This window comes from Urocitellus parryii, chromosome 10 (genome assembly GCF_045843805.1).
Source record: "Urocitellus parryii isolate mUroPar1 chromosome 10, mUroPar1.hap1, whole genome shotgun sequence".
In the NCBI taxonomy this organism is placed as follows: domain Eukaryota; kingdom Metazoa; phylum Chordata; class Mammalia; order Rodentia; family Sciuridae; genus Urocitellus; species Urocitellus parryii.
The window spans coordinates 112,768,549-112,795,607 of NC_135540.1; the positions used below are offsets into that span (position 1 = coordinate 112,768,549).

General features: G+C 34.4%; 1 protein-coding gene across 1 annotated transcript in view; it reads right to left on the reverse strand.

Moving 5' to 3' along the window:
- Slc30a9 (solute carrier family 30 member 9) overlaps positions 1-27,059 on the reverse strand; it is a 110,845-nt gene extending 83,786 nt beyond the window's left edge. The window contains exons 1-6 of the mRNA XM_026386292.2: positions 26,828-27,059; positions 17,995-18,162; positions 6,413-6,472; positions 3,946-4,045; positions 2,150-2,242; positions 1,552-1,634 (exon numbers count right to left, since the gene is read on the reverse strand). Of these exons, the coding sequence (XP_026242077.1) occupies positions 1,552-1,634; positions 2,150-2,242; positions 3,946-4,045; positions 6,413-6,472; positions 17,995-18,162; positions 26,828-26,939 (616 nt within the window). The 5' untranslated portion in view covers positions 26,940-27,059. The remainder of the gene's footprint in view (positions 1-1,551; positions 1,635-2,149; positions 2,243-3,945; positions 4,046-6,412; positions 6,473-17,994; positions 18,163-26,827) is intronic.

Here is a 27,059-nt window from a genome sequence, read left to right on the forward strand (position 1 = left end):
GTTCTATATAAATATTCACAATTGTCTCATGTGTAAAAAAAAAAAATAGTGGAAGTTGGGGGAGATAAGATGGGCTAGGGATATAGCTCAAGCGGTAGTGCTCTTGCCTAGCATGTGCAAGACACTGGGTTCAATTCCCAGCACCACAAAAAAGAAAAAAAAAATGGAAAAAGTCAGATGACATTCAATAATTCACCAATGTATTCATATTCTTTTTTTCTTTTTGGTACCAGGGATTGAACTTAGCTAGGGATGCTTAACCACTGAGCCATGTCCCCAGCATCCTCCACACCCCCCTTTTTATTTTAAGATAGGATCTTGATAAGTTAGGATGGGGCTGGGGCCGTGGCTCAGTGGGACAGCACTTGCCTAGCATGTACGAGGCACTGGGTTAGGGCACTAGGTTTGATCCTCAGTACCGCATAAAAATAAATAAATAAAGGTATTGTGTCCATCTACAACTAAAAAAATATTAAAAAAACAAAAGTTGCTACTGTGATTACAAACATGCACCACCATACCTGGCCACCAATGCCTTCTTTATAAAGTTAAAAAAAAAAAAAAATTGTAAAACATGAATCCCACTCAGCTTTTTAAAGATAAATAATATATATTTCTAAATATAGAAAAATAGTTATTACACTGACATCTATAAAGAATAAAATGCACAAGCATAGGTATATATAAATTTAAAAATGCAATGGAAATAGATATACACCAAACTGTCAACAACAGTCATCTCTGGCAGGTAAATAAAAGAATATTATAGAAAATGAAAGGAGTCACCTTATTCTTTTTGTTTCTTTATTCATTTTTAATCATACTTGTGTCCCTTTTATCATTAATAATACATATTTATGTAAATTAATCAATTCTCTAAGACATATTTTACCTTATCCTAAATCTAAACTCTAAAGTTATTTTGTTACTAAACTACTACATTGTTAAGTAACCTCAGAGTCTTATCTGTATCTGTATCTCAAGCACCAAGCACAGCTTCTTGTGGGTGTTTAATAAATATCTACTGAATGAATTAATTAACATGGTAGTTGAGTTAATAGACCTTTCTGTAAGAAAGCAGGTATCTTCTATTCTGTTACTTCTATCACAAGTATAATCTTTAAATCAAATAAGTTTTAACAGTCCTTTAACTTATGAAAACCACAAACTGTGGCTTCTCTTCCTCTCATCATCTTTAAAAAGCTATCAAGAAAAAAAAAATAGATCCAGTTTTTCATAAATTAAAACCCAAAAGGAAAACAGGTGTTTGCTGGAACCAATAAAGCCAAAGACACAGGATATACCAGCACTAAAGAGTGTAGAGTTATCACAAACATAATTCTTACAAACAAATTACTTTTTAAAATATATATATATTTTTTTCATTACAGAGGGATACAATTCCTTTATTTTATTCATTTATTTTTCTGTGGTGATGAGGATTGAACTCGGTGCCTCACATGTGCTAGGCAAGCACTCTAACACTGAGTTACAATCTCAGCCCCCCAAATTACTTTTTAATTAACTTAGCTTTAAGTTGAATATACTTACGTTCTCTGTATTCGATTTCTGCTTCCTTACGCAGTTTCTTCTCTCTGGCAAGAGCTTCAGGGCTTCCCCAAACTTCCAAGGATCTGTTACATAAAAACATTGTCATCACCAATGAACTATTTTAAGGACTTTACTGTAATTATATTTAAATCTAAATCAACAATATGAGAATCTTTCAACAATGCATAAGGTCTTTTTGGAAAAATACACACTTAAGGAACTTTTCTAATTAAATCTAAATAATAAGAGTAACCTCAACAACAAATTTTCTTATAAATTCTGTCATATATTTAGGTAACTAGTACATACTAGTAAAAATTTAGGAAATATAAAATTCTATTCCAAAATATGTCATTTAAAAAATCCTGAATTTATCTGAAATGTGTTTTTATTAATCCCAAATTTGGCTTCATTTTTATTCTAAAAGACATATGATCTTGGGCTGGGATTGTGGCTCAGCAGTAGAGCACTCACTTAGCATGTGCAAGGCCCTGGGTTCGATCCTTAGCACCACATAAAAATAAATAAAATAAAGGTATTGTGTCCAACTATAACTAAAAAATAAATACTTAAAAAAAAAAAAGACACATGATCTTACTTTGCCTCCACATCTGATCTCAAGTATACAGTAAAGGACTCAGTATCTTCATGGGGACTTCGTTGTCTGATTTTTCGGAGCTGTTCTAGATCACTGAAGAAAGAAACATGTTGAATTTATTTAAAGTGCATACTGTTTATAGATTAAAAGGATTACTATGTGTTCTCTCATATGTGGATGCTAGAGTGAAATAAAGGAAAGGGGGAGGAAAGAATAAGATCACATAAAGAACCAATCAAAGAAAGTCTAGTAGAGGAAGGAGAAAGGAAGGCAGGGGGGAAGGCAGGACAGAAAAGGGGAGATCATGAACTGAAGCTGATTTCTATGTATGTATGAGTTTTTCTGGATGAACCCAACTACTATATATAACCATAAAGCTATAATTGAAATAAATAAATAAATGGAGGGAGAAAAGGATTACTAAGAGCAGACAAAAACAACTATACTGCTCCTCATCTTAAAAGAATATACTTCATAGCTTTGAAGACAGGTTTAAAGGTGGCATTCGTATATATAAAAATGGTCTTTAGACAGTGAAAAGAAAAAAGAAAAGAATTATTCTTGATGGTCAGTATAGACATCAGAGCATAATGTGTAGAAATTCATTTTCCTTGTAGATGTTTGTATTTTTTTGTTTATGGGCACACCACTGCTAATCTTTAAAGTATGAAAAAAAAGTTAAAAGTGAAAAGAATATGGCTTAGAGTATCATCCTGTAAGAATTTAAATTAAAAATTTACAAGTACAAATTTATTTGATGAAATTTACATATTCATCAAGTCACTGTTAAATATTTTATATTTAATCACTGGTCTTCCTAAGGAAATTTTGTAATAGCAATGGAAAAACCTACAAATAAAAATTGGTGACTAGAGAACGTCATTAAGTTCTAGAAATTAAATCTAAATTTAAAACAAATGAACAGCCACAACATGTTAGTAAAAATATTTGGGCCAGGCATTGAAAAAATATACATTCTAACTCACTCTCTATTACTGATTCACTAAATAAGCTTAGTCTAGAATGTGTGATAGCAATACCTGATTCAATTAATTCACAAAATTTCTGTGAGAACCAAATGAAATACTCTATGTCAAAAAATATAGTTTTACATCAATGTTATAATCAGTTATATTAATGATTATGAAAGTTATGAAATGTATTATAGGAATACTTATTTCTTGATACTATACTACAGGGGATGGAAAAGGGATACATCATTTTGTTTCTCCAATTAGCCCACAAAGGAGGGAGAAAGTTTGAAATCTGTGACAAATACAATTTCAACAAACCATAACAATAGATTCTTTGGTGATACAGAGGTTCTGGAAAACTTGCCTTTGTGAATTTAAGAAGCTGAGAAAGTCTGAATTTGCTCATGCTAGGGCAGAATTCAGTTTAGTAAGTTAATAATTTGAAATTTTTTTTGTTGTTTTTGGCAATAGAGATTGTGCCCAGTGGTACTTAACCACTGAGCTATATCCAAGCCCTTTTTATTTTTTATTTTGAGACAGGTCTTGCTAAGTTGCTTAGGGCCTCACTAAGTTGCTAAGCCTGGCTTTGAACTCGCAATCCTCCTGCCGCAGCCTTCTGAGTCACTGGGATTACAGGTGTGCACAACAATTCCTGGTGCTAATAATTTTAACATTTTTGAAACAAAAATATTTCTTCAATTTAGGACGAACCAAGGAGAAATTTTCCACATATGGATAGTAGCAGGTAACACACTGTAAGAAAAATATGGCCAGATTGTTTAGATAGGGCGCAATACTACATTTAAAAAAAATATATTGTACCTGGGCTTAAGGCAGAACTCATTCATTGCTCTGACTCCAGTGATGAAATTATTCTGAGTGTATTTTGATCCATATTCCCTTTTTTTAAGGACTGCTTTGACTAAATCAAAAACATAGAAAAATATGTAAGTATGCACATTGAAAGTCATATTTGAAGAATACATGTTGATTCTTAAGTGGTCTCACTAATAAATTCCATAGGAAGTTATCATTTTCCTGATGCACCAAATGGCATCAGAAAAAAAAAAAAAAATATCCAAGTGCAGAATAGGATAGAATTGCACTTGTAGCCATCCCAGTTTTTATCTCCATAGTTCATTTGTAATTTATATTCAAATGCCCACCTTTTGTCTAATGAATACCTTGTAGCTGTGAAACTGAACTGTCTAAAACATGGAAACAATTAAGTTATTTAGGGTCTAACTAAAAATAAAGTTTCAATTGAAAAAATTATAGTCTAGTTCAGTGTTTTCAAACTGTGGGACAAACCAGCATTTTATAAAGTCAAAATAGAATGTAAATGAAGAATATTTAATATATTTAAGAATAAGTACTTTTGTGAAGTTTGATTCAGTTATGTATAAAAATCTGTCTTCTAGGTTAAGGAGTAGTTTGACTTGCAGTCAAAAATGTTTAAAGACACTGGACTATTTCACATACTGTAAACTGTGAAAACTGAAGTAAACTAAGGAACAATTTTATCAATTAAAACTTATGGTAAATTTCCTATTATCAAGTATTAAAACTGCAATAAAAAGTAAAAAATGGCCAGAGACATCGATAACAAGATACCAATCTGGCATTAATTATGTATGGTTGGTGAGTTAAAAATTACACATTCTTCTAAGTTAGCAAGTCCTTAGAAAGCAAGACTTTTATTAGACATGTGACAAAAATAAATAACTTAAGCAAACATCTAAAAAAGCCAGAACAATACAACAAAAATTCCTCATAAGCTCCATTTCAAATTGTCACTTATTTACTTCATATTCTATATTCTTATCTAGTGATTCCTAGTTTTCTGTTCTACTTCCAAATTGAAAGAACACAATCAAACCTAAAATTATCAATCACTTCAGTGGGCAAAAACACTCCTGTAATAATCCATTAACTATTAAAATTAAATTTAAAAATAAGAATATTTTTAAAAACAAACAAACAAAAACCCAGAACCTTACCTGAGAAAAGTATATAAGGAAATTTAGACTTCTTTTTGCCTAAGTTCCAGGTGTCTAAGCTGCTTTGCTCTAATAACCCTAAAACTCAAAATCACATCTCAGTTTAGAAGATTCAGTTTTTTTATTGTTTTTCTAAATTCTTTCAAAATATCTAGAAATTCCTGTTGTTTATCATGACCCAAATTACTGTAAATGGGAATCTTGATACCATACCATGAAGGATGTGATTATGAGGGAGGAGAAAAGGGAAACATCATCCCATTGGGATACTGCTATTTTGATACCGATTATTCATTTTCCCAAGTTACCCTAAAAAAGAGGTCTCTTATTTATTTTTTTGTTTGTTTGTTTATTTTTCTGATACTGGGGATTAAACCCAGGCTCATTTTACCAACTGAACTACATTCCTAGCCTTCTTTTGTTTCTGTTTTAAGCCAGGGTCTCACTGAGTTGCAGAGAGGGTGGCTTCAAATCTGCCTCAGCCACTCAAGTTGCTAGGATTATAGGCAAGCACCACTGTGCCCAGCTAGATCGATCTCTCTCTGTCTCTCTCTCTCTCTCTCTGTCTCTCTCTCTCCCCCTCTCTTTGGTACAGGGTACTGAACTCAGGCATTTGACCTCTGAGCTACATCTCCAGCCCTATTTTGTATTTTATTTAGAGACAGGGTCTCACTAAGTTGTTTAGCACCTTGCTTTTATTGAGGCTCTGAACTCTCAATCTTCCTGCCTCAGCCTGCCAAGCTTCTGGGATTACAGGTGTGCACCACTATACCCAGCTTAGAGGTCTCATTTTTTATTGCCATCTTATAGGAGGGAAAACTAAGGCTCAGATAAGTCAAACTGCCCAAGTCAAATAACTAATAAACTCAAGAGTTACAAACTGAACCAAGTTTTGTTTGACACCAAAATCATAGTGCTCCTAATCACAAAGAGATACCTCCACAAAACAGCTGCTTTGGAGATGGGAACCAACAGTCTGTTTCACATAACAGAGCTGCAAACAAATTCCTCAGAACTCAATTATTCCAAGAAAAGACATACAAGAATGGCCAAACTCTACCAGAATTTGAAAAAGATGTAGCTGAAGATGTTGGCCAACATGCAAAATAAACTTCTGTAGAAAATAAGCTTTTAAATAGAATAAATTCTTATGGTCAATCTATTTAAATAAAAGCAAAATAGAAGTATTGCTCTTAAAATAATATAACTATAAAAATCTCCATAAGTTAATGTTATATATTTAACTCAAATCATCAATAAAATAAAAATATAGAATAAAATATATTTACCTCTTACTTGGAGAGGTTCTTGCTTAAGTGGGGCTTTGAGTTCTGCGCCAATATTTTCTGCTGTAAAGTTTATTAAACAAGTTTACATTAAAGGTACTTTCATACACAAACCTATAAGCATAATTAATATTAGCCCAATGAATCTAGCAATGTATAAAAAAGATAAAAAATATCTTAGACTGTGTTAGATTTATTCTAAGATATAAAAAGTAGTTAAACATTAAAAAGCAATTTATTCCCCTCATTAACAAAGAAGAAAAACTATAAAATCATTTCACAAACTAAAGAAAAAGCACTTAATAAAATTCAGTATCGTACAAATATCAAACCCTATTAGAAAACAAGGACAAAAGAAATTTCTTTCAATCGAAAAACAAACATATAACACTGTATTCAATGGTAAAAGTTTAGATACATTCCTATAAAATAAGAAACAAAACAAACATACAGAGTCTTTCCACTTAAAACAGTTCTAGAGACATTATTCAATGTAGAAAAGATGACTAATAAAGGCTTGAGACAACTGTTTAATCTTCCATCACTCATTTTTATGAGTGAATTTTCTTTTAAATGAAACTGGAATCCCACCATAGACAAAAGGAAATTCCAGGTCAATTAACTGCTTAAATATTAGTGCATTTATAGCCTTATGGTGACAACAGAGAATATTTTTATCATAAATGGACACATACTGCTAATTAAAATTCAGAAATCTATTCATCAAAGGATTCCATTAAAAATAAGAAAAAAGAAAGAAAAAAATCTCAAACTGTAAGAAGATATTTCCAACAAATAGTACTGACAAGGATTAGAATAAAGAATGGTTTTTTTTTTTTAAATTTTTTCAGATGTTGATGAACCTTTATTTTAATCATTTATTTATATGTAATGCTGAGAATCAAACCCAAGGCCTCACATATGCTAGGCAAGTGCTCTTACCACTGAGCCACAACTCCAGCCCCTAGAATAAAGAATGTTTAGACTTACACAGATCAATAAGAAAAAGACAGCACACTAGAAAATAATGTGAATAAACTTGCACAGAAAAGGAAATACAAATAACTAGAAAATTTATTAAAACCTGAGTGTTTCATTATTAATAGAATCCAAATGAAACACAGAATGCCATTTTACAACCACAGATTAGGAAAAGTAAAAACATGACCATTAGGGTTTAGACATGAGTTGCTGCTGTTAATGCAAGAGGTGAAACAATTAGATTATAAGAGCTACAACTTAACCAATGGACTAATCCATTTGATGAATTAGTAACTTGAAAGGACTACTATATTGGGTGGTAACTATAGGTGGATAGGGCATGGTTGAAAAAAAATACGTGTCTGGGGGGTGTGCCCTTGGGGATTATAACCTGTCCTCCTGGATACTCACCTTCTCTCTCTGCTTCCTGGCTTCGATAAACTGACAGCTTTCCTCCACCAAACACTTTTGCCTTGATGTTCTGCCTCAGCTTGGACCCAGAACAAAGGAGCTGACTGACCATAGACTGAACCTCTGAAACCATGAGCCCATGATAAATTTTTCTCCTCTAAGGTGTTCTGGTGAGGTATTCTGGTCACACAGCAATGAAAACCTAAGTAACACAATGATACTACCTAATGTCAGTAAAGGTAGGAGGAAACAGAACCCACTGCTGATAAATATATAGGCACAATTACCTTGGTTTAAAAAAAAAAAAAAGTTGGGGCTAGGGTTGTGACTCAGCGGTAGAGCGCTCGCCTAACATGTGCAAGGCCTTAGGTTTGATCCTCAGCACCACATAAAAATAAAGGTATTGTGTCCACTACAACTAAAAAATATTTACTAAAAAAAAGTTGGCACATTGTGAACAACCAATTAAAAAAAAAGTTGGCATTATCTAATATGATTGAACATAAGCATTCGTTATAATACAGCAATTCTTCTAGGTCAATATATCTGGCTTCAAGAAACCCTTGCACAAGGGCACAAGAGGTATGTGAATGTTCAGAGAAGTATTCTTTTCTGTGTTAAACAGCCCAAATGCTCATCCATAAGAGAATACACAAACAAATCATGTTGTATTCATATATCACCTCATATAGCAATGAAAAATAATAAACATGATATGGTTATCTTTCTTTAGGCCCTTACTATGTACCAAATGCTATCTAAGCACTTTACAAATATCAACTCATTTAAATCACACAGTGATTTAAACACTGTGTTTAAATCAGTGCAGGTTATAACCATCTCCATGAAAATCAATAAACCACACACATACACCAATAGTTACGATAAATCTTAGCAACAAAATTTATTGAAAAAATCATACAATAAGTTATCACAACCAAGTTGAAAACAGACAAAACTAAATAGTCTGACATGCATAAAAATATGCAAAGCTATATTCTCTGCCTTTTTAAAAAAATAATTTTAGTTGTAGATGGACACAATGTCTTTATTTATTTATTTTTACATGATTCTGAGGATTGAATCCAGTGCCTCAAGTGTGCAAGGCAGGGGCTCTACCACTGAGCTACAGTACCAGCACCCCCTTCCCCCCTTTTTAAATCAAGGAACTTAAACACAAGAATCAGGATGGCAGAAATACACAGGACAAATGGAGATGTGAGAAGAATGTGATCAAATAGCACATGCCTGTAATCCCAGTGTGTTACGAAGTTAAGGCAGCAGGATCGCAAGTTCAAAGCTAGCCTCAGCAACTTAGTGAGGCCCTAAGTAACTCAGCAAGAACTGGTCTCTAAACAGAATATAAAAAAGGGCGGGGGGGGGGGGGGTACTAGGGTTGTGGCTCAGTGGTAGAGTGCTCGCCTAGCATGCGTGGGGCACTGGGTTCGATCCTCAGCACCACATAAACATAAAATAAAGATATTGTGCCCACCTATAGCTAAAAAATAAAATATTTTTTTAAAAAGGGGGAGGGACTGGGGATGGGGCTTAGTGGTTAAGTGCCTTTGAGTTCAATCCTCAGTACCAAAAAAAAAAAGGAAAGTTGTTAGGCTGAGTGATAAATTATAAGATAATGATTTTATTTTCTGACTTACAAATAAAATGATATTATAGTATACCTGTATCAAATATTACACCTGTAAAAAATTTTAAAACATTTTCCTTTATTAAAATTTATATCCTGAGGATGGGAATATAGATCAATAGTAGAGCACTTGCCTAGCATGTACAAGGCCCTAGGTTTGATTCCCAGTACTGCAAAGTAAAATAAAATGGCTAAAATTATATTCTCATTCAATAATAAAAATTTTTTTCAGAGTATAATCACAGCTAACATTTACTCAGCATGTAACATGCGTCATGTGTTTTCCTGTGTGCTTTATGTGTATTTCATTTAACCAGCAGAAAATCACTTTGACATAAGTCATAAATCAAGAGATAAGTCTTGTGCAGAAACCAAAGCACAGAGAGGTCATAACTTCCCCCCAAAGTCAAACAGCTAGTACTTGAAACACAAGACACAGTCAGGATTGAAAACCAGGGCATTTTGATTAGATTACACTCTTAACCACTTTCCTATATTTATGTTTAAAATAATATTTGATTTAAGCTGGCATAGTGGTACATGACTGTAATACTAGCTATTTGGGAAGCTGAAGCAGAAGGATTTTCAAGCTGGAGGCCAGCACGAGCAATTTAGCAATCCTCTAGGGATTTAGCTCAGTGGTAGCCCACCTACCTAGCATGTGTGAGGCCCTGAGTTTGTTCCCCAGTACTAAATAAATAAACAGATTTATAAGTAGGTATTTGTTTATTTTTCTCATGGGGAAAAAAGAAGAGGTTGGGGCTGGGTCATGGTAGAGCTCAGTGGTAGGGCAATCGCCAAGCATGTGTGGTACTGGGCTCAATCCTCAGCACCACATAAAAATAAATAAATAAATAAATAAATAGGTATAGAAAATCTATTTTAAAAAAATAAGAGGTTAGAAGTGAATCGTGTTAATAGTGACATGAAGATCATTGGAACTTTTTGATAAACTTGGAAGAGTAGGAATAAAAGAAGTATCTAGACTTTCAACAGGAGAGGAAAAAGGAATCAAGAAAAGGTTGATTGTATTTGATATACAGGTGAGAGTGATGAAGTACAGGGGGATAAATGTTGGTGTATATAATACATTAAGACGATAATCTCGGGGCTGGGAATGTGGCTCAGGCGGTATTGCGCTCGCCTGGCATGCGTGCGGCCCGGGTTCGATCCTCAGCACCACATACCAACAAGGATGTTGTGTCCGCCGAGAACTAAAAAATAAATATTAAAAATTCTCTCTCTCTCTCTCTCCCTCTCTCACTCTCTCTTAAAAAAAAAAAAAAAGACGATAATCACATGAACAAAATCCTTGAGCAGATGAGCTAACACGGGATCCAGAATATAAACAAAGTCTCTGAAAACATGTAAGGAAATAAAAATTAACTCTGTTAGGGTTTGGATATGAGGTGTCCTCCAAAACTCCTGTGTTAATGTAGGAATATTCAGAGGTTAAATAATTAAGATAGCTGTAATCTAATCAGCACATCAATAATTTGAAATTACCACTATACTGGGTAGTTAACTATAGGCAGATGAGGTATGGCTGAAGGCAACAGAGGTCTTTGGGGGCGTATCCCTGGGGATCATATATTGTCCTCCTGACTACTCTCTTCTGCATCCTTGCAGTCATGAGATGAGCAGCTTTCCTCCTTCCTCCTGGCCTCAGGCTCAGAGCATCGATGTCCACCAACATGGACTGAGACCTCTGAAACCATGAGTCCAAAATAAACTTTTCCTCCTCTAAGTTGCTCTTGTTGGGTATTTTGGTTTCAGTGACCAAAAGTTGACTAAAACACTAAAAGTTGACCAAAAAATATACATATTTATAACATGAGTGTATTTAAATATGGAACACCATTAAGTCTGACCACTTGATTGTGATACATCTGTACTTGTGATACATCTTACTATTTTCAGTTTACCATCCCTTTTTCTTTGCTTTTATTTTTACTTCGACTTTTGCCATTTGTTAGATTGATCAAATTTTCAATATCTTCCACCCACCCTATCCCCACAATTGCTGGTTGGAATTTATAAGATTATATTTCTACTATTTAATTGAACATATTTTCTAAGCAACTACATAGTTATTCAGTATCTCTACCTTTCTCTGAAATAAGAAAAAAAAAAACTTTACCACTGAACACTTCTTTCATCTTGGGGGGTAGTTTTATAGAGGCAGAATGCCTTTATTTATTTTTATGAGGTGCCCCAGCCCCGCCTTGCTATTCTGGATTAAAATTTTGGTATTTAATATTAAAAGAACATTTATTATTTCTATTATCAATACTTAACCTTTTCAACACATTGTATCCATTTCTTATTCTTCATTGTTTCTTTTATATTTCATACCTTCTTTCTTCCCCCTGGATTTATTCCACCTCTTAAAGATATATATGCTTTAATAGTTTTCTAATGTGTGTGGGTTGGTCAGTAACATTCATCTTTATATGTGTGATAACATGTTGATTTTGCCTTCACTCTAGAATGATTATTTAGATCATTATAAAATTCTATGATAGCATTCATTTTCCCTCTCTTTCATGGATAATACTCCAAATCATTCCCCCTCTTTTGTTTGCTGCACACTGTGGCACATAAAAAGTCTACTTGAAAAGAGCAACAACTGGGGGGAAAAAAGAGCAACAACTATACTCACAGCATTCTCAACTTTTCTCTTTGGCAGCTTTTGTTTTGTTTCTTGTTTGGGTTTTTAAGTTGTGATTATTCTACAAGGTGCCTAGTGTGCATTTCTTTTTACTTATCCTGCTTAACACTCAAAACATACTTTTGTCCAGGCATGGGAGTGCATGCCTGTAATCTCAGTGACTTGAGAAGCTAAGCCAGGAGGATCACAAGTTTGAGGCCAGCCTCAGCAACTTAGTGACACCCTAAGCAACTCAGTGAGACCCTGTTTAAAAGTAAATAAATATAATGAAAAAATAAAAAGGGCTGGGGATGTAGCTAGGATAAACTGTCTCTGGGTTCAATGCCACTACCAAAAAAAAAATACACACGCATATGTATGTGTTTATATAGATATATACGCATACACATGTACAGTTTTGATTAAGGATTTGTTATTCCCAAATTCACAAAAATTTTCATCCATTCTCTCCTACCAATTCTTATTCTTTCTCTGAAATGCCTATTAAATATAAACTATAGTTTCATGCTTTTTTTTTGGTAGATGGACATAATACTTTGTATATTTTTATGTGGTACTGAGGACTAAACCCAGTTCGTCACACATGCTAGGCAAGCACTTTACCACTGAACCACAATCCCAGTCCCTCTGCTTCTTAAGTGCTCTTATTTTTTTGAAAATCTTTCTGCTTTTCCCTGCACCTTCAAGTGAATTTTAATTTACTAATTCTCATCTATTGACAATAACTATTTAATCCACTTATTTTTTATTCAGTAACTATATTTTCATTCCTAAAATTTACAGCTGTCTCTTATTCATATTTATTTGTTCTGGTTTTATTTTGACTAGTTGGTGTATTCATTCTTTTTAATGAATGAGTCCTTCATTTATACTGAGGATATTAAACTTATTTTAAAGCAATTCAGGCCATTATTTTTTATTTTTTTAAAATATTTATTTCTTAGTTGGACACAATACCTTTATCTTATTTATTTATTTTTATGTGGTGCTGAGGATTGAACCCAGGGCCTTGCACGTGCAAGGCTAGCGCTCTGCCCCTGAGCCACAACCCCAGCCCGCCATTTTTTTAATTATTTTTTTAGTTGTAGATACAAACAATACCTTTATTTATTTATTTCTATCTGGTGCTGAGGATCGAACCCAGTGCCAGGTGAGAGTGCTCTACCACTGAGCTACAGACCCAGCCCCTGCTATTATTTTTATTTCATTGAGAATTAGTATATATATCTGTTCACCCTGTCTTCATGCTATCAAATTCAGAACTCAATCTGATCTCTCTCTCTCTAGAACCAGATCACATATCGCCTGTTTGAAAGTTTAACCCCTGGGCTGGGCCGGCAGTGGATAGGAAGGTAGCTCTGTACTAGAGCACTTGATAAGCATGTGTGAGACCTTGGGTTCAATACCCAGTGCTGGGGAATGTCCTATTCTTCAATTCAGTCTCCATTCCAGCAAATAGCAGGTTTCAGTTAACAGTCTTTCTTTCTTCCTCCCTAGACCTGTATCATCTTATATGACACAGCCTCTGTGGTAGCAAATGGAATAGCTTCCTTATGTACAGGGATGCATGGGTAAGTTCAAATAGTGTGACTCCGGTACTTGGCTATTCATGCAGCACTTGTAGATCCATCACCCTAAACAAACCAAATTCCTAGCTACCACTACCTGCTTACAGACCCAGAGCCCAGATACTTCTGTTCAATTTCTTGGATATAACATGAGGTTTTTGCTGCTGTTTCTTTTTGGCACAGAATACAGCTTCCATTTTCTTTTTTTTCTTTTTATATTTTACCTATCACTCTAGTGAGAAATAGGATGCGTGCCTCAAAGCATGTATTCATATTTTCATCAGAAGTTCTACCTAACCACTGACTTATCTTCTTTCAAGACTCATATGAAAGAATTAACAGACTAAGCATGAACAAAGGCAAAACTGAAATAAAAGCAAAAACCTCTTACATGTAATTTTTGGTATATTTCTTGGCAATTATTTTTCAGTAAAAATAATAGGGGAAATGACTGTATGTAATATGTTTCAATTACTAAAGCATGTACAAAAAAATCTTAAAAGGTTTTAACTACTGACTAAATCTTAAGTGGGTTATGATGGCATATTTGGTTAATTAAAATAGGCTTAAGCCTACTTTAAAAACACTTCTACTTTCTTAATAATTAAAGCCCATAACATCTGACACTGAAGAATTAAATAATTATTATGACTGTTATTGCTATAAAGTTATAAAACTTTAAATAAAGCATCTTTCTCTACAGAACCTACTTATCAAGTTTTTAAAAATTTGTTTTGGGAACAGAAAGCAAGGCAGAGACAAGTAGAGGGAAGAGGTAGAGTAGTTAAGTTTTCAATACATTGGTGTCTATCATCAAAGGTTTCAGAAAAGTCCTCCTTTTCACAATAATTAACCAAATCACATAAAATAAAATGAGTTGCTCTACGACGGATACTTCTGAATATTTTTCTCACTGCAAACTCTCTAGATCTTACTAAATATATAGTGTTATGAAGCACAAATAAGAATGTTTTGGTAAATGGCTCAAACACAGGTATGAATACTTATTTTGCATACCACCATCTTAATAAACTCATGCTGTATCACTAGAGTAGAATCTTTATGATTTCAATAAGTAACCAAATAGTCTATCCACGAATATCTCCAGACATTTGTTTTAAGTTCAAATCCTAGCTGTTCAACACACATCTGCTATCATTAGAAAAAATTAAAACTAATTTTACTAAAATTTAAAACATCTCAATGCTCCTTAAAAATTTAAGGATGCCTTAGCAGGTCTCTGCTTTTTAATGAGCTGTTCCTAACTTTACCATGTGTTTTGAATTATTCAAAAATCAATCTCAAATCCTTAAATATACAAATTATCTTTCAATCAAGCAATTACTCGGTGCCTATGTGATGGCTAACAAGGTCTAATTTTGCCTTAGCAAATCTTGAAAAATAAACCACAAATATAACCATCAATAAACAATTTACTTCTAATATAAGAAAATAATGTAACATTTTTTATTCCAGTAAACAGAGTAAAAAGAAAACTAGTCATGGATGTCAATTTTAAAGATTCTGTACAGTGGAATCAACACTTAATATTTTTGTCCGAGTCTGTGTTTACCTGAGAAGAGCATTATATTTTACCCCTAATTATATTATTTCATCATCTGTTTCGTCTTTATTCACTGTGTTATAACTACTTGATTCTAGAACTTAAGAGACTCATTACATTCTATACTCCTTCATCTTATAATACCCAACTATCAAACAATATTTATCCCAGCAGTTCTGTATTGCAAAAGAAAGAAGAAACTGGCTGAAAGTGTACAATTAAACCCAAAGGGAATTTTCCCCTACCACAGTACTTACCATACAATATCTTTCTGCTCAATTTTCTGCTTTAGTAATAAAGAACACATAAACTCAGAGTTACTTCATTTGTTGCCATATAAGAGGTACTCAATAAATATTTCTTGAGTGAATTAATGAATAAATCAATAAACAAAGTACTTTATTTTAATGCTGCATGGCATACTACATACCTGGAACAAAACCTTTTAAAATGCATCACTTATCTAGCAAAAAATAATCCAGAAAAAAGAAAATGAAATAAAAGCAAGATCTCTACAGAATAAACTACCTTTTCTCCTGGTTTCTACTGAATGTTGTACTCTTTGAGCTTCCATAGTCATCAATGTAGAAGGAATGCAGAAGACCAGAGAATAAGACTAGGTTCTGCTGAAGATGTGTTGGGGTACTGGGTACAGTGGCACACACCTGTAATCCCAGGGACTCTGGTAGAGTAAGGCAAGAGGATCACAAGTTTGAGGCCAGTCTCAGCAACTTGTGAGGCCCTCAGCAACTTAGCAAGACCGGTCTCAAAACAAAAAATTAAAAAGGGCTATGGATAGCTCAGTGGTAAAGCACCCCTGAGTTCCATTTCTGGTACCAAAAAGTAAAAAAATAAAATAAAAACATGAAAATGGGGGTCAAACAGGAAATACCCAGATATAAAGCTACATACATAATTTAACTGTGAGCCAGAAATAAATAGCACACACAGAAAGCAATAATAATTAGGCTTATCTGTACTTTGGTGTTAAGTAGTATGGGAGGAAAAAAACAAAAACTCCCATGAAAATCCTAAGAACAAGTCAATCCTAAACCTTCACATGTGCAGTCTGAATCTGCACCAATAATGGAGTCTAAAAAATCTAAAGCAGAGAATCTAACTTAATATTGTCCCAAGTTGTGCACCCAGCAGCTAACAGAAGCAGAAGCAAAAGTAAACATTCTAGTCAAAGACAGCATCTTCCATCCAGGTAAAGATCAAATATTGTTTCAAAATAAAATAACTGCATGGAATAAGCAAATCACAGTTAAGAAACAGATACAAAATGAAAGCAAGATAGAGAGGAAAATGACAATATAGTGAGAATCAGAATTTTACATAGCAATTTTCAGTCACATTTGATAAAGTAATAAAAAGAGAAACTTGAAAATACACACAAGGAATGACAGATCAAGCAAGGTGAAAAACTTTTGTTGTAAAAATGAAATACATAATCATTGAATTTGGAAACCTAATATACATAACTAACCAGTAGATTAGAGGCAACTAAAGAGGAAATGAGCCCGGCACAATAGTACCCCGTAATCCCAGCAGCTTGGGAGGCTAAGGCAGGAGGATCAAGAGTTCAAAGCCAGTCTCAGCAACTTAGCGAGGCACTCAGTAACTCAATGAGACCCTGTCCCCAATAAAAATATTATAAAAAGGGCTGAGGATGTGGCTCAGGGGTTAAGCACCCATGGGATCAATTCCCAGTGCCAAAAAAAAAAAAAAAAAAATAGAGGAAATTAGTGAACTCAGTAGACCTGAGGAAATAATCTAGAATGCAGGCAAAAAGATAAAGAAACAGAAAATATAAAGAGAGAATTTAAAAATAAAATTATAAAATATAAAGAGAGAATTTAGAGACATAAAAAACAAAACTTGTAGAAAGTGTACAGTTTATGTGCCTACTTCAGAAAAGGAAGGCTCATTACAAATAAGCAAAGTATTTTACTGTTAATAAAAGAATGATAGAATAAACCTAAAGCAAGCAAAAAATGAGGCTATAACTAAAGAGTAGAAATCATGAAATAAAAAATAAATATGAGGGGCTGGGGTTGTGGCTCAGTGGTGGTGTGCTTGCCTTATATGCATGGGGCACTGGGTTTGATCCTCAGTACTACATAAATAAATAAATGAATAAATAAAAGTATTATGTACTACAACTAAAAAATTATAAAAAGAAATAAATATACAATATGATGGTTCAGAGTAAAAAATTAATATTTGAAAAATAATAAAAAGGGCTGGGGTTGTGGCTCAGAGGTAGAGCGCTCGCCTAGCACCCGTGAGGCACTGGGTTCAATCCTTAACTCCACATCAAGTAAAATGAAGACATTGTATCCACCTATAACTAAAAACTAAATATTTAAAAAAAAAAAAAAGAAAAAGAATAAAAAACAAAGATTTGACACAATTTATTTAAAAATAAGATAGATATTGGGAATGAAAAAAGAACTATCTGTGCAACTGAGGATGAACAGAATATTATGAGCTTTATGCCAATATATTAAAAATTCAGTTTAAATGTAAAAATTCCTAGAAAAAATATAACTTACCAAAACTGAATCAAAAATAAATAGAAAAACTAAAGAAATTAAAGCAGCAGTTTAATAGATCCCACAAAGAAAATACAAGTCAGGCTACTTTTACATAAAACTCTATCAGATATTCAAGGAGCATATAATTTTACACAAACCATTCAAGCATACAGGAAAAAAAAAAGATCTAAAAGTTTATACATACCTGTTTCATCTAATGATGGTACTTTTTCCACTCTGAGAGTTTGTGATCCCTGTCCTTCTTTCTGAACATTTGTAGAGTACAACTTTACTTGACTCAGCACACAAATATGTGGGTGACTATAGGGAACCATGTATGCAAAACTTCCAGCTGTCACTAAATTCCGCCATTCTAAAAGAAAAAAATATATTTTAATTTCAAACCAACTCCTAGGTGCACAATAACAATCTGCCTTCACTGGAGGTATCTCCCTAAGTATAGAGGAACATTTTGTAAAGAAAAAATACATTTTAAATTTTTTTTCTCTAATTTGTAAATTTATGTGGCAACTTAAAAAACACTTAAAGGCAAAACATTCATATTTGGGTATTCTGAAAAAAAGTATCTATCTAGACAGATACTCTTTGTTTTGTATGCTAGTTGTATACTAAAAAAAAAGTTGGCATAAATAGTAACAAAAACAGCATGGTACTGGCACCAAAACAGACTGGTAGACCAATGGTACAGAATAGAGGAGACTAACCCACAAAATTACAATTATCTTACATTAGACAAAGGTGCCAAAAACGTGCATTGGAGAAAAGATAGCCTCTCCAACAAATGGTGCTGGGAAAACTGGAAATCCATATGCAACAAAATGAAATTAAACCCCTATCTCTCACCATGCACAAAATTCAACTCAAAATGGACCAAGGACTTAGGAATAAAACCAAAGACCCTGCCTCTAATAGAAGAAAAAGTAGCCCTAACCTCCATTATGTGGGATCAGGCCCCGACTTCCTTAATAAGACTCTGATGGTGCAAGAATTAAAATCAAGAATCAATAAATGGGATAGATTCAAACTGAAATGTTTCTTCTCAGCAAAAGAAACAATCTGTGAGGTAAATAGAGAGCCTACATCTTGGGAGCAAATCTTTACCCTTCACACATCAGATAGAGCACTCATCTCTAGGATATATAAAGAACTCAAAATGCTAAACACCAAAAAACAAATAACCCAATCAATAAATGGGCCAAGGACCAGAACAGATACTTCTCAGAAGATGATATACAATCAATAAACAAATATATGAAAAACCGTTTATCATCACTAGCAATCAGAGAAGAGCAAATCAAAACTATTCTAAGATTTCATCTCACTCCAGTCAGAATGACAGCTATTATGAATACAAACAATAATAAGTGTTGGCAAGGATATGGGGGAAAAGGTACACTCTCCTACATTGCTGGTGGGACTGAAACTTGGTGCAGCCAATACAGAAAGCAGTATGGAGATTTCTTGGAAAATTGGGAATGGAACCACCATTTGACCCAGCTATCCCTCTCCTCAGACTATACCCAAAGGACTTAAAAATAACATACTACTACAGGGAAACAGCCACATCAATGTTTATAGCTACACAATTCACAATAGCTAAACTGTGGAACCAACCTAGATGCCCTTCAATAGATGAATGGATAAAAAAAATGTGGCATATATACACAATGGAATATTACTCAGCAATAAAAGAGAATAAAATCATGGCATTTGCAGGTAAATGGATGGAGTTGGAGAAGATAATGTTAAGTGAAGTTAGCCAATCCCAAAAAACCAAATGCCGAATGTTCTCTCTGATATAAGGAGGCTGATTCATAGCTGGGTAAGGAAGGGAAGCATGGGAGAAATAGACGAACTCTAGATAGGGTAGAGGGGTGGGAGAGGGAGGGAGGGGGCATGGGGTTAGAAATGATGGTGGAATGTGATGGATATTATTATCATGTATGAAGACATGAATTGGTGTCAATACATTTTGTATACAACCAGAGATATGAAAAATTGTGCTCTATATATGTAATAGGAATTGTTATGCATTCTGCTGTCATATATGAATAATTTTTTTTTAAAGTTGGCATATTTTTCAAAATAGAAGACTCCATGGAGGCGGTAGGGTGTCAGGAGGGCTTTCTACTCAAAATTATTCCCTGCCCTCTTTTCACTTGCTGGAGATTCATTAATGTAATTATAATGACATTAATTAATTATAAACATTAATTAATTCATATTGTCACTTATTTCTAATCAGATAATTAGATCAACATTTGGTGAGATGTCTCTATATATGGATATTTTAATTGAGGAAAGAATAAGAAGACTAATTATGAAGTACTTCAGTTGTTGCATCTGGGTTGACTGTGGGCTTTGCAGGACTAAAGGAGAATATAGTCCACTTTGCACTAAAGTGATAGAAACACAATGTCTTTACATTCTGGCGAGTCTCTTTTTTACTATGAGTACTTAGAATTCCCCTTTTAGAAAGAACTCAAAAATTCTGTCTAGACACAATTCATATTCTTTGAAGTTTTAGATGAAATCATATTATAGATAATCTAGTTTTTCTAAGTGAAGGGTTGAGCAGTTCAGAACTGAAATTTTCTAACTTAATAATAATCATGCAAAAATCTTAATTCATGTATGTGTGTATGCAAATATATACCTTCTGAAATAAAGAAAAACCTTTTCTTAAAGGCACAGAGAATACATCAGAAATACAGTTTATTGTGAATGCTGAAGATAATTTAAAGAGCACAAAGGACATAAGGCAATATTATTCACTCAAGTTTTAAGATTGGAATTTATTTTCTTGGAAAATATATTCCACAATGGCACTTTCAATTATTTGGCAAATTGCTGGAGGTCCAGTATATTTTTAGCCATTTGCATCTGTTTCCTAAATGCTGAGTAGACAAAACATAACTTGGAAGATTCCTGCACAATGTAACCAGTTAGCAAAATTAACTAGTGAAACAAGAGCTCAAGAAGTCCCCCAAAGAAATCCATGCTCTAGATAAGCTTCTTCTTCACTGGGGACGCTGGCATTCTGACTTTTCAGTCCTATTCAAAATAACTTTTATAACTGTTCCTCAACAAGGACTACATGGCACCAACACTTTTTCTCATCCATTAATGAAATACTTTTATAGAGTTTGTGCTAAAGTATTTAAAGAGAAATTACTCCACAGCCTAAAAAATCCTTCCTCAGAAGATGACTTTTTTCTTATGACCTGATGCTAGAGTTTTTCAAAATTCATTTTTAAAATATTTTGTTAAAGTCCAAACATATACAAAGATAATAAAAACAGTACAATAAACTTTCACATATTTGTTACCGACTTTCAACAATTATAAACTCATGGGAATCTTGCCACATGTCTAATTGTACCAATATCTACACGCTACCATATTAAACTGAAGCAAATCTCAAACAGCAAATAATATCATTCATAAATACTTAAGTATATATATATATCTAAGAGGCATATTAAGATGTCTTTTAATTCTCTTTAAAGTTGCAGAATGTCTTTTTTATGGGTGTGGGTGGGGAGGTACCAGGGATTGAACTCAGGGGCACTTGACCATTGAGCCACATCCCTAGACCTATTTTGCATTTATTTAGAGACAGTGTCTCACTGAGTTGCTTGTCACCTCACTTTTGCTGAGGCTGGCTTTGAACTTGCAATCCTCCTGTTTCATCCTTCTGAGGTACAGGGATTACAGGCGTGCACCATAGCACCCAGCAGAATCTCTTTTTTTCTTTTTTTTAACTGAACATATTTATGTTGAACCAGTTGTCTTGAATTTTTGTCCTGGTAGTTTCTTAGAATTCAGATCCTGCGGACTGAATTCCTAAGGTGGTGTTTAACCTATTTGATATATTTTAATCCATTTCAATCATTATCCGGAGTAATGCTAAAATTGTTCCATTCTTGGCCAGTAGGAGGTCTCTTCAAATCTTTTACCCTATTCTAGTAATCTTAACTTCCTAATGAACTATTCTGAAAGTTCTTAATTTTTACCCTCAGTAGAAATTCAGGCATCTGCAACTTTAAAAGTATATACTTGGCATCAAGACACAAAACTGATTATATTTTAAAAACTAAACAGGACCATATATGAGTCAAACAATCAAACAAATGTAGTTAGTAACTAAGCAGCAGCAGCAGAACCAACCATTTGCTGTAAGAATTATGAACTAATTAATTCTAGCACGCAGTAATGTAGTAAAAAACACTACCACTATTATTGTCCTTTCTTGTAGGTGACATCTAAAATAAGCTATGCATGGAATATCAGTCCTTAGTTTGGCACTCAGTAGTCTACCAAACTGGACAAGGCCTTTCTTATTGCTGGATATGTAAGGGCTGTTTTTGTTTTTTTTTTTTTTTTAAAGAGCGAGAATTTTTTAATATTTATTTTTCAGTTTTCGGTGGACACAACATCTTTGTTTGTATGTGGTGCTGAGGATTGAACCCGGGCCGCACGCATGCCAGGCGAGCGCGCTACCGCTTGGGCCACATCCCCAGCCCTGTAAGGGCTGTTTTTCATCAAGATTGTGGAATATCAGTCCAGTCACAAACATCACTAGTCATTCACAACAATTCTCTGCTTTTATTTTACTATTATTTCCTCCATAGCTCCTAAAGACCACTGCTACTGATCACCAGTTGTCCTCTATTTCCAGTCTGGTTTGTCACCCATCACTTACTCTAGGTTTCAGGGAAAAAAAAAAAAAAAATTGGCCTTTGTGTTTAGACTGCAAACAACAACAAAAAGAAATTCCTTTTTCCCAAAGTGACAATCTATGGTATATGTTGATTCTACAGAAACACTAGCTAAAAACAAAAAGATTGCTTGAAGTTTGAGCTTATTTCTGGCTAATTGCAAGACAAGAATCAAGCTACTGCTTGGAGGTTGAGTTTATTTCTGGCTAATTGCAAGACAAGAATCAAGCTTGTAGCCTCTTTTCCAGATGTCAGTCTCCTTTCTGAAGAAAACTGGTTCAGTAGTTTTTTACCCAAAATTTTGAAACCACTGACATATAAAAATTAAATAATTATTATAATTATTATTAAAGAGGTTACTAAGTGTGAATTTGAAATATGTACAGAATGCAAAGACTATTCTTCATGGTATTATTTATCATAGAAAAAACAGAAACAACTTAAATGTTCCCTAGCAGAAAAAATGATCACATAAGGCAGGCCCCTATATTTTCATTAAAAACTTCTAAAAAGAAGGAAAAAAGCATGAGACTAATACACTATGATTTTGACTACTAAAAATGTGACTAGTAAAATATCATGATTATGTATAATTTTTACTTTATACCTTCTACTATTCTGTACTAAAAAATATCTATAGTAATAAACTAAAAATATATCCATTGCTAAATTATCTAGAAATTCTTCAAGGTCTTTAACATCATCATCATAACTTATAATATAGTCTATGATGTGACTTCTCTAGAACACAGTAAGGAACGGGTCATTTTTTTTTTTTTTTGAGTAAGGAAACAACATGTGATGCTAACAAATTCCCGCACTGCATCTTGGCATGCATCGCTATTATCTTAATTCTTCCTGACATTTAGAAAAACTAAAAACAATAAAAAACATCTACCATTGAGGATTTACCAAGTACTATACATCCTGCTAAAGGCTTTTTACATACTATCAACTTAATTCTCCAAAACATATCTCAAATCTATTTCTCTCATCTCCATTGCTAACCAGCATCGTCCTAACACAACCCTGCTTGCCTCAATAACTTCATAGTCCCCTATCTCCTCTATCCATACTCCACCCTTTCCAATCCATTCTTCACCCAGTAGTCACAGTGTATTTTTATAACACTGCCTTTTGTTTTTAAACTAGTGGCCTAAAAGGGTCTAACAACTCTCAAACTTCATTTCATTCCACCTACCTTATACCCCAGGCACAGCAGATTTTTTTTTGCTCCAGAATAGTACTCATGGTTCCACGTTGCTTTCTGGTCTGCTCACTCCCCTAGATTTTAACCTGGCTTGCTTATTTTCATCTTTCACGAAATGAAAAGTCCAAGGCCAGCACTAACAAAATGGCCCCTCTTGGTTACTTTCTAGTCCATCACTCTGCTTTTTTTCTTTTACAGCAGTTTAGACTTCATATTTTGGGTATCTGACCAATAAAGATGGAAACTGTCTTGCTCAGGACTAATACTACCTACAAAAACAATGCCTAGCATCTCTCTGCAGAATGAACCCCACTCAACAAATACCCCATGAGGTACATACTAGCCAATAAGTAGTAAATTCTTCAAAGGTATATGTCTATATTTTTCAGTGTTTGGAGCATTTGTACATTCCTATCGGCCGATAAAATTTCTTTATTGATTTATTATTTTCTTTGACCATTTTTCTACTGGAATGTTCACAAGTTTCTTTATTTTCTTTCTTATTTTTTTTCCTTTTCTTATTCTTTTTTTTTTTTTTTTTGGTACCAGGGATTAAACTCAGGAGTGCTTATTCCTAATTTTGAGACAGGGTCTTGCTGTGTTGCTGAGGATCGCTTTGAGCTTATGATCCTCCAGCATCAGCCTCCCACGCAGCTGGGATTAAAAGTATGCACCACCATGCTCGGCTGTAAAAATTCTTATAAATTAGGGATACTGACTCAAGAATACACTATCCAATAGTCTTTGTGTATTGAGCATTTGAAGTGTGGGTTAATCTAAACTAAGAATTGTTGGAAGTGTAAAATACTGGATTCTGAAGACTTAATAAAGAAAGAAAATGTAAAACAGCTTAATAATTGAGAGAGGAAGGGGCTAAAAATGCTTCTGAATGTGTAAAGTATGCACAGAACCCTTTAAACAGCTGACTTAATTTTCAAACTCAGAGTAGTGACATCAAGTTATTGAAGAAAACTGGAGTTTCCATTCTCTGTAACTCATGATTCAGATACTTTTAAGTTTATAAAGGCTTCAACTGCCCTTTGATTTCCTGCAATCTCCCATGCCTGGTATGAGAACTGCCCCCTATAACTCAATTTTAAAAATGATTGTATGGTTGAAATGTTTTGAACATACTGGGAAATTTTATTAATTTAATTTATATTTACATTTTTAAATGTGGCTACCAGACAACTCAGAATGGGGTTCTCATTGTTTTTGTACAGGAAAGCTCTTGAATACTATTTTGCCTTTAAAGGAATGCCTCATCTTTTTTTTTCAAATCAAGCAACTGTTTTCCTCAAGGTTTCCTCCTCTCTTTATTCTCTGCCTCAGCAACATAGGCACATAGGCACTTTTGAAGCAAAAATTGACTTTGTAAAACATCTGTTTTTTGGATCCCTTCCTCCCAACCAAAAAAAAAAAAAGGTTCTTCAAATAGTCTTTTCTTCTCACAGGCATCGAGTTCAAATAGTATTTTTTCCCAATGTTTTTTTTTAATACTTTTACTTATTTATTTTTTATTTATTTATTTTTATATGGTGCTGAGGATTGAACCCAGTGCCTCACATATGTGAGGCAATCACTCTGCCCCTGTGCCACAATCACAGCCCATGGTTTTTAAATTTTATTATAATTATGGTTCCCTTTTAAAAAGTGTTTCAGTATTAAACTAAATTCCCACAAACATGGTTATATTTAAAACCTAATGTTTTCAACCCACTTTAATTGTTGTAGTACTAAACATTTCAAAGAACTTTGCAAAGTCATCCTGACTAGTTAGAGTGGTAATTATTATCTATGTTTCACAGACGGATGAGACAAAGAGTGTACATAATTTCCAGCTAAAGAGAACAGGGATTTCAAATTACACTATTTCAATATTTTACCAACATTAAGTTTAGATTAAATTTAACAACCAATAAGTGTAATTTCATTGTAAAATGCCAAACTGTTTGATTAATAGAAACAATTACTTGAGGATTTTTGGAGTATAGTATATAACCAGATGATTCATTATGTTCATTAGCGAGTCAGGTATATTGTCACTATAAAAAAACTCAATAGTTACACTTTTCTATCACTAACAAAATGCACCAAGTACTATACTATTAAAATAAATCCGTTTAATATTTTAAGAACTAGGTTTTACATTTATTACATTTGTAAGACAAATATATTCTAATTTATTTTCACAGCATACAACGTAAGCCAATTTACAAACCCAATTACTGCAACTTCCATCTTCTATTGGAAGGTCACAACATGCTACACATTTTCAAACATTAATTTTTTGAAAATGTTTTTGTAAATAATCCTTGCATTCCCAAGTATTTGGAGGATTCTATTAGGGACAAATTTAGTTCTATCTTCTCCCTCAGGGTTCCCATCTGTTCCTGATGTCAAGCTACTGCAAAAACAGGGTATGACTGATTGATTACAAGCTCAATGTTCATTTGAAACCTCTCTAACAAATTTAAGTAAGAAAAAAAAAATCTGAACCACCTTTCCCTCTCCTAGGTTACTACTGCTCCAGGAAACATTTCACCAGTGGGACTGTTAGATGAACTGAGAGTTCTTTTGTTTTGCGGTCCAAAATGGGATTCATTCAATGCCTGTGGAATGCCCTCATACTTCTTAATCCGTAATGTTGTGTGACATCTCCACTTTTCTTTTAGGAAATTTAAGGAAACAAGTTGAGAGCAGCGAATGAATCTCTCAGTCAAAAGTGCTAAGTGAAGGTGAGTCCGTGAGATCAAAAAGCTCAGGAACTCTGCGGATCCGCCATTTCCGACTGACTAGGGGCTCATCATCCGACACCACGAAGCGCACGTTAAGGTTTTGTTTATTACAAAGTGGTCAGCTTCAGGGACCGGGCCGGCCCGGGCTGGGGCTGCAGGCGGCACCAGGATCAGGAGTACCTGTCACGTCCGTTGAGGGATGGGCAGGCTGACCCCTAAAGGCGGAGTCCGGAAAGAAAGGTTCTGGGGTTGGGAAAGGGCAAGGTGATCACTGCCCGAAGTGACGCGCCGAGCCTAAGTCCGGCCCGGCCCGGCCCGCGGAACCAGCGGCCAGCAAGGGACACTCACCCTGGCGGTCGCTGGAGCCACGGGCCGCTGCCGTGCAGCGCAGATGAAGCCGGTGGAAAGAGGACCAGCTACATCGGTAGGCCGCAGCGGCGGCGGCCAAGCCCGGTAACATCCTGGCGGGGCAGAGGCCCCTACTCGGACACCGCCTCCTGCCTCGGCGCCGCCGCCAGCACCAACTGCCTCCATAGACTGGACACCAGCAAACACGGATGCCTGCGCCGCCGAAGGCGGC